At 41.7% G+C, this 13,562-nt stretch overlaps 1 protein-coding gene across 1 annotated transcript; it reads right to left on the bottom strand.

The window, feature by feature from the left end:
- Window positions 1-3,855: 3,855 nt before the first annotated feature.
- Window positions 3,856-13,486, bottom strand: BTD (biotinidase). The gene is made up of 4 exons (XM_051610944.1): window positions 13,403-13,486; window positions 8,984-9,218; window positions 7,645-7,794; window positions 3,856-6,224 (listed from the first exon to the last, which is right to left on the bottom strand). The coding sequence occupies exons 2-4, from the start codon at window positions 9,212-9,214 to the stop codon at window positions 5,046-5,048; spliced, it is 1,560 nt and encodes a 519-aa protein (XP_051466904.1). The 5' UTR covers window positions 9,215-9,218; window positions 13,403-13,486; the 3' UTR covers window positions 3,856-5,045.
- Between the last annotated feature and the right edge of the window lie 76 nt (window positions 13,487-13,562).

Raw genomic sequence — 13,562 nt, 5'->3', positions numbered from 1 at the left:
CAGAAGAAGCTGGTTTAAAAGTTAGATTTGGATATAGAATACAGGTAAATGCAGGACACAGTGCTGTTGAACACTTAGTTTCCTGTGGCAATCAGAAGTGTTACCTCTCTTTCATTACTAATCACCTCCTGAGGAAGACTTACTTTTTTTCTGCAGTTCATTGCATTATTTTAAGTTTTGTCAGCTTTTTACACTTAAAATCTGTCTTTTTTATTACAAATTGTTAATTCCATGATTTGTGTATCTCTGTCTCATCATTAGAATTCAGTGAGCATGTAGATTGCAATTTGCTTGTATTTGGTTGTTTCTACTTCAAAAACCAAACCAATAATTGGGACTATTACTAGAATATGGTCTTACTCCAAAAATGGAATGTGATTTGTTTAAAGGACATGCTACTGTTTTCAGAGATCACTTTCTTCATAAGAAGTCAAAACCCAGAAGGTTCCTTGTTTTTGTAAAAAATATAATGCTGTCTATGGCTGGTGAGGGGTTTTTTTAATGTAAAAAAAAAAAAAAGCTGATACCTCAGTGGAGGCCTGTTCATTTCCATAAAGTATTAGCATGTCAACTTTTCTAAAAAAATCCTCTTTTTGTACAGATGAATGTTTTCATTACTGTTACAACCTCATCCAAACAATCTCTTGGATTTTCACCAAGAGCAGGGAGCCCTGGCTGCACCACGGAAGCAGTATATTAGAATACAAGAATGCAGGGGGTGGGGTGGTGGACGGGAATCAAATGGACTTTCAGGAATGAGAACAACCAGCTCTGCTGAGCTTTCTGTGTACTCTGACTTGCGGGATGTTTATGGGGTTTTCAGTTCTCAGGATAGATGTTCTGCACGAGAAAATACCTCATTAGTAGTAAAATCTCAGGCTGAGCTTTTGCTTTCACAGTGTAGTAGCAGAAATGTTTGATGCTGTTAAAATGAAGAATCAGTCTGTCTTCCCACCCCGAGTGCCCCACTGTAATAAAAAATATTTTTCTTGTAATTTCTTTTAAAATCTTGACCTTTCTGTGTCACCTGCTTTGTATTTCATCCTATTACTCTATTGCTTGTCCACCCTTACATATATATCTTCAAAATAATAACATATATATATATTTGGAACAAACAGAGCTGGAAATGTGCACTTTTAAAAATTACCTCTTGGTTGTGGTGATGGGTTTTGTTTTGTTTGTGGCTGGTTTTTTTTCTGGGCAACCTGTTCCAGAGCTTCACCACACTCATTCTTCCTAACATCCGATTTAAATCTCCCCTCTTCCAATTTTAATCCATTACCCCATGCCCTCTCACTACAAGTCCCAATAAAAAGCCCCTCCCCAGCTTTCCTGTAGGCTGCTTCAGGCACTGCAAGGCTGCTACCAGGTCTCCCCAGGGCCTTCTCTTCTCCAGGCTGAACAGCCCCAACTCTCTCAGCCTGCCTTCACAGGAGGGGTGCTGCAGCCCTCTGACCATCTTTGTGGCCCTCCTCTGGAATTGATGCAACAGCTACATGTCTTACTTATGTTGGAGGCCCCAGAACTGGACACACTACTCCAGGTGGGCTCTCATGAGACCAAAGGGGGAGAATCACCTCCCCCAACCTGCTGGTCATGCTGCTTTTGATGCAGCCCAGGATTGGGCTTTCTGGGCACATTACTGGCTCATGCTGAGCTTTTCATCAACCAACCAAGTCCTTTTCAGGGCTGCTCTCAATCCATTCTCTGCCCAGACAGATTACACCAGAGCTTGGGATTGCCCTGAGCCATGTGCACTTGGCCTTGTTGAACTTTTTTTGCACAGGCCGTTGCTCAAGCTTCTCTGCTGTTGGTAGCACTGTCATCTCCAACTTCTGACATGCATTGCCCACACCTGCTCTGAAATACTCTTATTGTCCTTGGCCACTAAAAAACTTGATTATTTGAGCCCGTGAATAGTTGGGAGTTTTCAGGAATGGCTTTTGTCACCACCTTGTTTTTTTTTTTTTTTAACCTAGATAAATGGGGGAGGAGGAGGGAGTAGTTCCTTCTAGCCACTGAATCTGTGTGTGTCAGTAGTGGTGGTCAGGCATTGTTCAGGTCGTCTTTATGTACCAGTTCTACAAATGTAATTTTATTCAGTTGGCTCTTTTATTCACTTCAGAGGACATGTCTGAAGCAGCCAAAGAGGGCAGTCTGGTTTTTATATTGGTCCCTTGGATTTTCTGTGATGCTGGAGTGTTTGCTAAATACCCGATGCTGCAAGACAGGTCATAGCTTGGACAAGTCTCTGCTGTGCCCCACGATGATGGCTTCTTTACTTACACATTGATTGCAGGAGGCTCTTGAAGCTCAGTCAACTTCAGTCTGGTCCATTGCACCTCCAGAGATCTTTCTAAATGAGCTTACATCTGTGAGTATTGTGAAGATCTTGGACCTGAACACATCATCCCTCAGCCTGTTCACATGCCTCCCTTTATATCCATTGAAAGAGATCATAGAAGATGAGCTGCACTGTATGTTACAAATCTGCCCGTGTGACCATCAGCCTTGCTGAAGGCTTCTCACAAGTCCTCAGTAAGCGGTGCGTAGCTTCGCTGACGTTGCCGCGGGGCTGTTGGGGAGCGGTGCTGCACTCGGCAGGGCACTGCTGGGATTGCTGTTCCAGCGCAGACTTCCCAAACCCGCCCATCAGTCGTGGTGAAGGTCGAGGGTTACAGCCTGGTCACCCTGTTTAAGAACGCATCTGTTGTCCCTCAAACATCAGGAAAGTTGGACGAAGTCACTTACTGCTAAGTCTCCATCATGTCTAATACTGTCTATTCCACCTTCTCCAGTGTCTCTGTGCTAACAGCTGCTTTTATGGGGGTGAAGGGAACAAGGTATGAGAACACCCCTAACACAGCTGCTCTTCTCAGGGAGGAGACAGAGCAATGCACCCCATGCAAACGGGTAAGGCCAGAAAGTTTTGTTTTCTAATAGTTTTGACATGCCTCGAGTTAGAATAGCTCTGTGGAACACACTTTGAAAGTATCTCACAGTTAATTTCTTTCTTTCCTTAACCATAGCAGCTACATGTAATGTTATTTACTTGATTAGCCTAGTTTATTGTGATAATAATGGTCTGCTTTGCAACTAAATGTGAAACAGTATTTAGGGTATGTAATAGGATGTGTTTTTTCAGCAGGCAAAGTGAAGTGGGGAGGCTTGTCCTGAGAGCTGAAATTCTCCAGCCGTGGTTTGCTCCTTGCTTTTAGACTTGGCCATATGGTACTAGAACCAGAAGCACAAATAAGCTCCACAGTTTTTTTTCCTATTCTGCCCTGTATGTTCCGGAATTTGCACAGTGTTCAGCAAGAAGCCCCCTGTGGGTGCCAAAGAATTAATGGTTTTTAATAACCCTGCAGTGATATGGCCTACTTTTACATCAGCAAGTTTATGTCTATTGAGATACAGATATTCCCCTCTTCATATTTCTGTCCGATATATGCTACAGGATAAACAAACCTGTTGCTGTATCAAAGTGAGTGGGACTGGGTCCTGGTTCACAGTAATACAGCTTGGAGAAGGAAGGTTTGAAAGAGCCTATGATTATAAATACTTATTTATTTTATACCAATATTTAAGAAACCTTGAGATAAAAATTCAGCAATTTCTTGGTTGTTTTGCTTTCTGAAACCAGAAAATTAGTTCATTCAAAGCAGGAACTTACTGAGCACCTTTCAGTATGCATCCCTGTGGCTGTCATAGTGGTTTGAGTTTGAACACATCTCAGAACAGACTCAGACCACCAAAATGGAGACTCGCAGCAATCCCATTAGTGCTCTGCTCCCCACTGCTCCTCTCGGCCATTACAGTGTCCCTAACAGACTGAGCAACTGGAACATGAGGACCCACCAAAGGAACAGTTGTGTTTATTCCTTTACTTGACAGCTATTAGGCAGATGAAGTCATATCGGCCAATAAGACCACACAAAATTTTAACACTTGAGAATAAATTATCTTCTCTGAATTTAACCCCAAATTGATATCCTTTGAGTATTTCTTCCCAACTTCTACACTGCAGTAGAACTGTTCGTCACTGCAGTACAATATTTATAGCACTTAATCTAGTTCCTGCTCTGGAAGGAATGGTGTGTTTTACTCATTTAGCAGCAGGAACCTGCCATCTGGCACACCAAGTATTTATGTAAAAACCTTGCTACCCCACAATTCATTATGTGCTTTTCATAGCTCTTGTTGAATGAATTTATGAGCAATGTGTAAGATGTCTTAAAGTCAAGACAGTCTTGAAATGAACTCTCTTAACCAGGGAAGGTTTTCTTTAAACACAACTACTTGCACAATAGGCTGGAAATTGTATCTTAATGCAGTCTAGCTTTTCACAATTATTTGGTATTCTCTTACCCATCTGTTCCATAGATGTTCACAACTGTTAACATTCAGTTACTGATAGAAGTATGTAAGAAAATTCACTGCGTTTTTTAACAGGATTACAGACAAATGAGTGGCCAGTAAATGGTAATGATTTCAGCTGGAGGTTTTGACTCTTAGAAACAAAACACATCCTGGCATCCTGACCAGAACTCAGAACTGTAGCATATACAACCTGTATGTATGTATACATCCTTATTTTCATGCATGTCATGCACGGTATTTATATCTTTCTTTGTTCCCCTTCCTACTTTTTTTCCTTTTGCACTGATTTTCCATTCCGTTCATTTCCATACTCCTGGTCAGGATGCCAGAAAACCAAAGAATTAAATTAAAATGAACAAATTAGGTTGAAATGGTACATACTAGTTTCCCAATACAAAAGCTCTCAACTCATTACAGCAAGCCTTTATCTCTGCAAGGCAGTTGTTGTATGTCTGGCAGAACATAAGCAACCAAGGTACAGACTGTACTGACAGCCTCTTAGGTTAAGTGCTTCACTTACCATTTCAAATGTGGAATCTAATCAGTCATCATTTAACAAACATACCTGAAGTCCTAGGAAGTACAAATGTTCAATAATTTATGTTAAGATGTCTACTTTGAACATACAGGCAGTTTTTTCCTGATTCAGTCAAATATCTGTGCTAGTCCTTTTCGTACCATCGTCCATAGAGAGCAGCTGTCAGGAGGCCAGAAGATGTTCTATTTTTGCTTATGAAATAGTGGTGGTTTTTCCAGCCCATGTCATCAGCAAAGTCCAAGGTAATACCAGATGTCAGCAGTAAAGGAAAGATATAAGGGGTACTCATATTTCCCCATAGCTGGAAGTCTATCAGAGCAGTGGCATCTGTAACCTCCTGTCCACAAGTGCTAAAGCTGAGACCCCCACACTTCACTAATGCACAGGCCTGGACATAGTATGTGCCATGCACTGTATGCAGCCCATCAAAAACTCCCAAAGCATATAATTCATCAGTTAAAACAGCTCTCTGATAATTTAAGTAACAACAGAGGCTGTTGGCACAAACCTGGAGCTCTCCTTTTTCCCCCCATACAGGAACAAAGGTAAAGTTGTCATACATCATTTCTGCATAAAAAAGGGGAGGCAAGTGTTCAGTTTCTGATACTCTTCTGGGTACCTCTTTTCCCTCCTTAAAGCAAACCTGATCATCTGTTGAGGTACTTGTGGAAGTCTTGCATAAGTGATGTAAGTTCTCTCTGAATCTTCCATTACTCTCCAACTTGGTTTTGTAATCAGTGGAAATCACAGGTATTTCTGCTACTATGAGCTTGCCACCATAACTCTCCATGTTGTGGTAGATGAAGGACTCGACTGGCGTGTATATGCCACTCCCTGTCATGCCCAAGGTAGGGTGGTGGATATTAGCTGCTAGAATATTGACATTGAAAGCTGTTGCAAAAGCTTGTTGGAATTCTACAGCAGACAGGAGTGGGAGCTGGTTCATCCAGGCGGTCGGATACACAACTTGTTTCAAATTGTATTGTCTGATGAGGTTCACTGCAGGCTCGAAAAAGAGTATATCAAAGCAAGTGAACATGCCAAACTTGCCAGCAAAAGGGGTATCAAAGAATGTATAGTCAGGCTCTGGAGGGGCATCAAAAGCGTATTCGAAGTACAGATTGTGTTTGCGATACGTGGCTACCAGCACCCCCTCATCACTGAATGCCACGTTGGTATTGAACTGGTATCTCCCATCAGATGGACAGTGAGGGTCACTGTGCTCACAGGGCTGCTTAGTTCCTAAGTTTGCCACGAGGAATATTTTGTTCTTCAGTGCCATGCAGCTCAGACGCTGAAGAACCTGCAGGACAATATATGGGGAAATGTAAGCACTTCAGGATATGATAGAGTGGTAAGTTTTATTTAAGCAGCTGTGACTTACTTCATACTTTTCAAATTACTATTTTAAACAGGAAATCAAACACATTTCACAATACCTGTAAAATTTAAAGTACTGATCATTTTGTGGCAAAAGCTGCTGAAACCAGTAGCTTTCTATACTGAAAAATACTTTGAGTGTTAATTTCAGAACAGCTTGAAAAAATTCTGGCTTCCTGAGAATTATGTAAATAAATAAATCTCTCTATGTCACGGGTACTAATTTTCAGAAACTTCTGACTATTGCAGGAGCACTAACAGCTTCAAAACACCGTAAGTCAACTGAAATACTTGACAAGGCAGCATAACTTATCTATGTCTGCCTTTAGAACAGCAAACTTCTCATAGTGATTATATGCACCTACAATGACTTGTTCCTGCAACTAGATGTGGTTTTACTCTAAATTTAAAAAAAAAAAGTTATTACTAGCTGCAACTTAGAGAAGCAGAGATGTTAATCAATAGACTATGCATAGTTATAGAAAAGAAATTTTAAAATGTACAGAGTACAGTATTACTGAGGTGTTTCTTCTGTGCTATAGAGCTGTACCAAAGACTGCCAGTACTGCCATCTCCACATAGGATCTGAATGACAAACTTGCTTGCTTGTACATCATCATTGGTAGTAAAGGTTCACAGGCCACCATTTGCAACTGTTACTCATGTTTGCACACAAATCCTCTTTAGTTGGCACATGCATGATTACTTTCATTATATTGACTGTAACCTTAATAGGAATAAACAGTCTGCATTACTACGCCTGGTTATTTTCACTTTGGGTCCAGAATAGTTGATGAAAATACTATTTTTGTAACTTGCAGGTCCTATCTTCTGAAATCACACTTGGTGTGTGCTAAGTTGTGATTCTAATGCATTCTAGCAGGTCAAGTCCCGTTGCCTTGAGCTAATAATTTTACGTATGTGTAATTTTATGTGTGTATGTGTATTTTATGTGTGTAATTCCACTCAGAATGCTCTAATGTCATTAAGTCATTCAAGCTGAGAAACAAGAATGCATCAAAAGTGAAGATACTGCTATGTTGTTTTATATAATATTTATATATCTTGCTAAGAGAGTGATTACCATTTTATAGGTTGAGGAAGAGATGACAAATCCAGATTGCTCAAAACAAGCTAATCTTGCATGTATGAATTTAAAGCCCTCCTTCGCTAAGAAGGAAAGCAACAACCTGAGAGTCCATGAAAACAGAATCTGGTATTATAGGTTGTTAAACTTCTTGCTTACTTCCCTAAGCAAAACAACTGGAGTTGATTTCCCACATGGAGCACAGATCTAGCATTTAGTTATTTCACCTCTCTGCATCAATCACTCCTACATTTACCTCTGTGTCATTGAACAAATACGGCTCTCTGCATGGATTCCACTTCTCAGAGTGTGAATGCAGAACAAAATCCAAGTAAGGATAAATAGAGCTTCTAGTGAAGTTGAAGCCATGGATTCCATCTTCAGGAAAAACAATTATCTGTGCCCCCTGTACGTAAACCAAAGACATGTTAGGGTTTTTTCAGAATTATGTTATTTGCAGATGAACTTTGTCAAAGATGCTGCATCACTTAGTCTGGTCTACATACCATGATTGGGAGTATAAGCTTTGATAGGATACTGGGAGTATTGTTTTCAGAAACAGCTGGAGTGTGGAAGCGATGCGGATATTGGCAGTAATGTAGCCATGCCAGAGCTAGTCTGGCTCTACCTGAAGTTCAGGTTCCTAAAAATGTTGTGGAGTCTTCTTAAATCAGACACAGCACCAATAACTCATATTCCTGTGACTGTTCAAATGTGTTATCTGTGCTATGGCTTTGGGATAATTTATGTGTCTTAGATGCAGTACTGCACAGAAATAGCTATTATGCTTCTGGACTGTAATGCCCAGTCATTGCTGCCAAAAAAAAAACCCCAAGAAACCACAAAAACAAAAAACAATCCCAAACAAAAAACAAACAACCACTTTTTCAAGTTATATAAAAATTGTAATTCTTCTGTTCCAAAACAATAGACTTGTGAAACTTGCAAGTCAGTTCTTTCCTGTGTAAGGACAGTAATGCCTGCTTCCTTGGACTAGAACCAGCTTAGGGTTTTCTTGGGGAGGGAAGGAAAAGAGGCTGTGCATAAGAACAGCCAGAAATACTAGTCTCTCTCCTCTAAATATGTTTAGACTGAGAACCATTCCATGGAGGGTAGGATAAAGGAATGGAAAACTTTACTTCCAAGAAGTTATTAATAACGGAACATTAATTTCCAAAGCATTAAACATCCTTAGTTTTTAGAAACATTCAGGAATTTCCATTGAGACCAGTGGAATAAAATCAAAGACAAAGACAGCTGCCTGTAAGACAATCTTTCAATAAAAAACATTCCATTTAAGAAAACAGAAAGGAGCTGGGTATTCATACCAAAATAGAAAATCAGTTTCCCTAAACTAAATAACTATAGGCGTGTTTTTCCAAGCTTGGAATAACTCAGGTCAGATGAGCTGCTAATTGGCCTGATATTTTTCATCACTGCTGGCAGGGCAGAATGTCTGAAAAAACAGACCATACTTATTGTATATAAATACGTCTTTAGTTGCCTGGGAACACAAATGTGAAACATTATCCTCAAATAGCACTCACTCTATATATACATAGGACACACGCAACTGCTAGGAAGTTGTGGCATACCTGTCTTGCAGCAGCCAGTACTTGCTGCTCATAAATGTCCAGGTTTCTGCCCATGAGTTCCAGTGCAGACTGTCGATCAACCAGGGCTGTGGGGTTAGGACTCAGTATGGACTCGTGTTCATACACGGCAGCAACATAATGCCCTTCCCTCTGAACTCTTCCTGAGACAACTCGATAGCAAAAAAAGCAGACAGACAGCTTCCAGCACAGATCCACCATGGTGCGTGCCATGAATCTAGAGGGGAGACAGAAAATTAAAAAAAAAAAAGGTGGTGGTGCAGGGAGCTTGAGCAACAACTAATGCCAGGAATTTAAATTTATGATTAAATATGGACAGAAACTGAGACTCTTCACGGTGTTTGAACTGTGTTGTTTTTAAATTCCTGGACAACCCTGTGCGTATTGTTTCTTCACTTTAAATCTGTGTTGGTGCTTTAAGTAATTGTGTCATGTTTTAAAGCATTTTTGCATCATATATAGTTGTACTGATCTCCTTGCTCAGTCTCATGCTACAATTAACTTCAGCATTCATTTATAGATGATTGCACCATGTACCAAAAGATCTAGGGGAAAAGTTAAAAGCAGCTCACAAGCTTGCAGTTTCTCCCCCATCTCGTGATGGGGCAGATATTTAAAAGTAGCACTTCCTAAAATTACTTGAACACTATATTTAGCAGTCGGGTAGAATTAGAACTTATTTTATCAATAGAGAAAGAGATAATAGCCAAAATAATTACCCTAGACACTTCTGCTGCATTTAACTTTCATTAAAATGCCTCTCCCTGGTGGATTATGGATTCACTCTCTTCCAAATCCACCTACATCATAAATAGAATAATTTGTCTCGTAGAGTTCAGCTTTTTTCGACATTTAAACATTAATGAAAACACAGACTGCAATTCAGATCTGTGTTCCTTCTACACAGTGCAGATACGTAAGGTTAAAAATCCTTTCATAGTAATAACAACAAAGCAAAAATAAATACAAAATGCAGAAAAATTGCATTCCTGAGCTTTTCTCAGGAAGGAAGGATTAGTGAGTTTGGAAGGCCGGGGCACTCTTTCCAATATGGGCTCTCCATGTAGCCTTTTGATTTCCCAAATTGGGAAAAGTTACACAGAACAAGGACTGCCTGACAGCCAGTGGCTGTGCACTGCTTAAGAATGCCATGTTATTCACAATTATTTTCACAATATAATAATTCTGTATTTGTCACCAGTGTTACCAGTATCACTAAGGAATCAATTCTTTCTTATCAGTGAAGTTGAAAGAGCATGCAGGGGAGATGCACTGACGTTATGTATTGATGGCCCACACACACTCTTCAAGTTCAGTTACTGACTTTTTAATTGTATTTGCTCTTTCGTAACCCTTATCCAAGAAAAAAAAATGTTCTAAAACATTTTTAGTGCCTTTTGATCTTTGTGACATACAATTCCGTGAATTTTTCCAAAGCAAATACAGACTGAAAGACAAATGCATGTAAGGAATTCTCTAGTTCCCAGTAGGAGTTCAGCATGATAGAAAGATCAATTTTAAACTAATTCTATTTTTACTTTTTATTCATGTTAATATTAATTGTAGTTTTGTACCTAAAAAACAAAGTCAATGGCAAGTTCACTTAAAATATCTTTTCTTAACTTACAGTTGCTGCCTTTATTTTTTGTCTAAACATTGACTGTGTTAGTATCTAAAAATGAACAAACTGAAGTGTAAGGAAATCAATTAAAAAGTATTTGGTAATACCTTAGTTTAAGCCACTTGTTTGCTTACAGGAGCTCTACATCCTATTTGCAACATTGGTTTGGTAGCAACACGATCCCATGTAGAACAGGAAAATCATAACCTTAGTGCCTGGGGTAGGCAGAAGACTTGTTTGCTCAAGCAAAGGGTTGTAATATGTAATAACACTTACAAAGGTCCAGGAGTAACCGAGCTGTTAGATACTTCAAAGCTCAACTACGTATTTATATTTTCTTGGGCTTCAGTTTGCCAACGTGTCCATATATACATGCCTTCAAGGGTAAATTTAAGTTCTCTAAAGCACAATAAGAGCAGAATCTACAGGTAAACAGTTGTATAAAGACACTTAATATTATCAACAGTTTAAAGATGTGATGTACAGTAAGTAATCTTTGCTATTCTGCAGCTTGAGGAAAACACTTGGTAGGTGCAGGGAGGGAGAAGGGTGATTTGCCTGTCAGGAACAGGCAAATCAAGAGAAAACTGCTTTGTCCTGTGCAGGTCTGCTTTGCAGACTAAATACCTGAGTACAGCAGTAGCTGGGGGAGGGAAGAGAGGTGGGAATCCTCTCACAGTTAAGGAAGCAACTGAAAATAAACACACAGTGTTGCACTTCACTGACAAAACTATCTTTTCTATTTCTGTCATCCATTTGGCTCTTCAGAGCCAAAATGCCTATTTAGGACAGGAATGGGTTCTAGTCAGCCATTCCTCAACAAAGTTGTCAACTAGTATGTAATTAGAATTCATCATTACTAGTCATGGAAAAAGCTGGGGAGTTTCAGATCCCAGTATGGAATTGCTATGCATTAGAAAAACAGCTTGTTTGCCTTCCAAGCCAAACACACTAACACAGAAATTTAACAGGTAACAGGCTTCTGTATTTTACAGACATGCTTGGAGGACTCTCATTTTTCTGCCACCATTTATTTTCTGGTGGTCGAAACCCCTTAGAATACTAACCTGAATTCAACTACACAATCCCATCTGGCTGAACCTGGGCCCACTAAAATGATTTAGTAATTGAATGAATACCCCGAATCCTTACCCTTTGTTGTGATCACTGCTAGTCCTACAGATGATGGCTGAACACTTAGGTGAGTGCTCCCCAGTGCCTGGCCCCTACCTGACAGCTTAACAACAGAAGCCTGCATTCTAATGCATTGCTTCTAGCACAGAGAGCTCTGGCAAGCTCCAGGGCTGGGCTTGAGGATAGGCTTTCCAAAGCCAAAATAAGGACACCATCAGGGTTTACTCAGCCATTAAGTCTCAGCCACATTCTGTTGGTTTTTTTCCCTAATGGAAGGTGCTACACACTATCTAAAATACCATTTCCTTGCAGAAAAGTTAATTTGTTTAGGGTCTGCAGAGCTGTCACCTCACCTAACCCATGACTTTAAAATAAATTTTCACTACCTGAAATGCTTTATAACTCTCATTTTCTGTCCCTTCCCTGTGATTTATGTGGTCTTTTGCCTGGCAGACATGCTTCAGTAGGATCATCTCACCCAAACATAATATTTCATAGCAGTATTACTGTCACAGCATTCTAGTTACAGCTCTATACCAAAGGTGGAGTGGTGTTTAAGTTTGGAGGCTGATTCCGTTAAGTTTTTCCCTCAGTCACGGTGCAGACTGTTACCCTGTGCACTTTTTCAGAACCATCTCATTTCAGTATACTGTGAAGTGAAGCATCCTGTCACTATTGAACAACTCTGGAGACTTAAGAAGTTTGTCAGCTTTCACCACGCACAGATACATACACAGAGAAAGGCAAACACACCCTGCTTCTTAGCACTTTCATACTCGGGAGAATCCAACAGACCATAAAAAAACAAAGGTAGCACAGCACTAGGCTGGGTTCTCTTTAAATGGTTAATCGCAAATGCCTGTTAAGCTATAGTAAATGTAATAATTACTAGGCAAAATGTTACATTTGCTAGAAGGAAAGAATTTGTTTTACATGGAGTGATATTCATGAATTGTGAAGTTGCTGTCATATAGAAAATACAAAACAATAGCACCTAGATGTAAAAATATAGGGAAATTCATTCTTTTTTCCACTGACCCCTCTCTTCTGCTTTGATACACTGCACGGCCCTACTGTTTTAGAACAGCATTTTTCTGTATATAGGCATTTCTTAGCATGTCTTTGGCGGTGCAAGCGCAGCCCAGCGAGAAGAGGGTATCTCGCACGCACTTCCACACCCGGGCAGCGCTCGCTCCGCGGCGCTGCTCCAGCTTCCCGCCTTTCACCCAGAGGCACGATCGGATTTTTACAGAAACGCTGCCTGCTCTAAACACGTTTTGGAAGCAGCTTGAGAGGTTCCACAGCGTTCCTGAGACACGCTCCGCCCCGGAGGGACAAGACCCGCGCCACCTCAGCGGCAGGGAAGGCGAACCGAACGCTGCCGGGGCCGGGAGGGCGGCGCAGCCGGCGCGGCCGAGCCCGGGCGGCCACGAGGGGCTGTCCCCCCGCCCACACCGGCGGGCCCGGGACCGGGGGAGCCGCCCCGAAGGCCGCGCCCCGCGCCTGGGGGAGGGTTCTGGGGGAGCCTCTCACGCCACGTCCCCGCTCCTCCCCGGGAGCGCCGGCGCGGCCTCCCTGCCCGTGACAGCCCCGGACTCGGCCCCGCTGTGCCCGCAGCCCCGCCCCGGCCGGCAGCGGCTACTCACGCGGGCGGGCGGCTCCCGCAGGCCTCCTCCGGCCGGGGCGGCCACACGCGGCCTCACGGGGGCTGGCCCGGGCGGTGAGCTCGGATCGCCCGCTCCTGCGGGGCCTGGGCCAGCCGAGGAGCCCGATCCCCGCGGCACCAGCCCGATCCGGACCCCGGGC

The sequence above is a fragment of the Apus apus genome, chromosome 2 (assembly GCF_020740795.1).
Source record: "Apus apus isolate bApuApu2 chromosome 2, bApuApu2.pri.cur, whole genome shotgun sequence".
Taxonomy (NCBI): Eukaryota; Metazoa; Chordata; class Aves; order Apodiformes; family Apodidae; genus Apus; species Apus apus.
The sequence above is the reverse complement of the archived record's forward strand: the minus strand, read 5'-3'. Positions and strand labels throughout refer to the sequence as shown.

What these genes read in the sequence shown, in the direction of transcription:
- BTD (XM_051610944.1), bottom strand. Translation starts at nt 9,214, where the DNA reads ATGGCACGCACCATGGTGGATCTGTGCTGGAAGCTGTCTGTCTGCTTT. An exon ending in TACTGGCTGCTGCAAGACAG is followed by an intron (nt 7,795 to 8,983) that starts GTATGCCACAAC and finishes GTTTACGTACAG; the next exon opens with GGGGCACAGATAATTGTTTT. An exon ending in ATTTGTTCAATGACACAGAG is followed by an intron (nt 6,225 to 7,644) that starts GTAAATGTAGGA and finishes ATTGTCCTGCAG; the next exon opens with GTTCTTCAGCGTCTGAGCTG.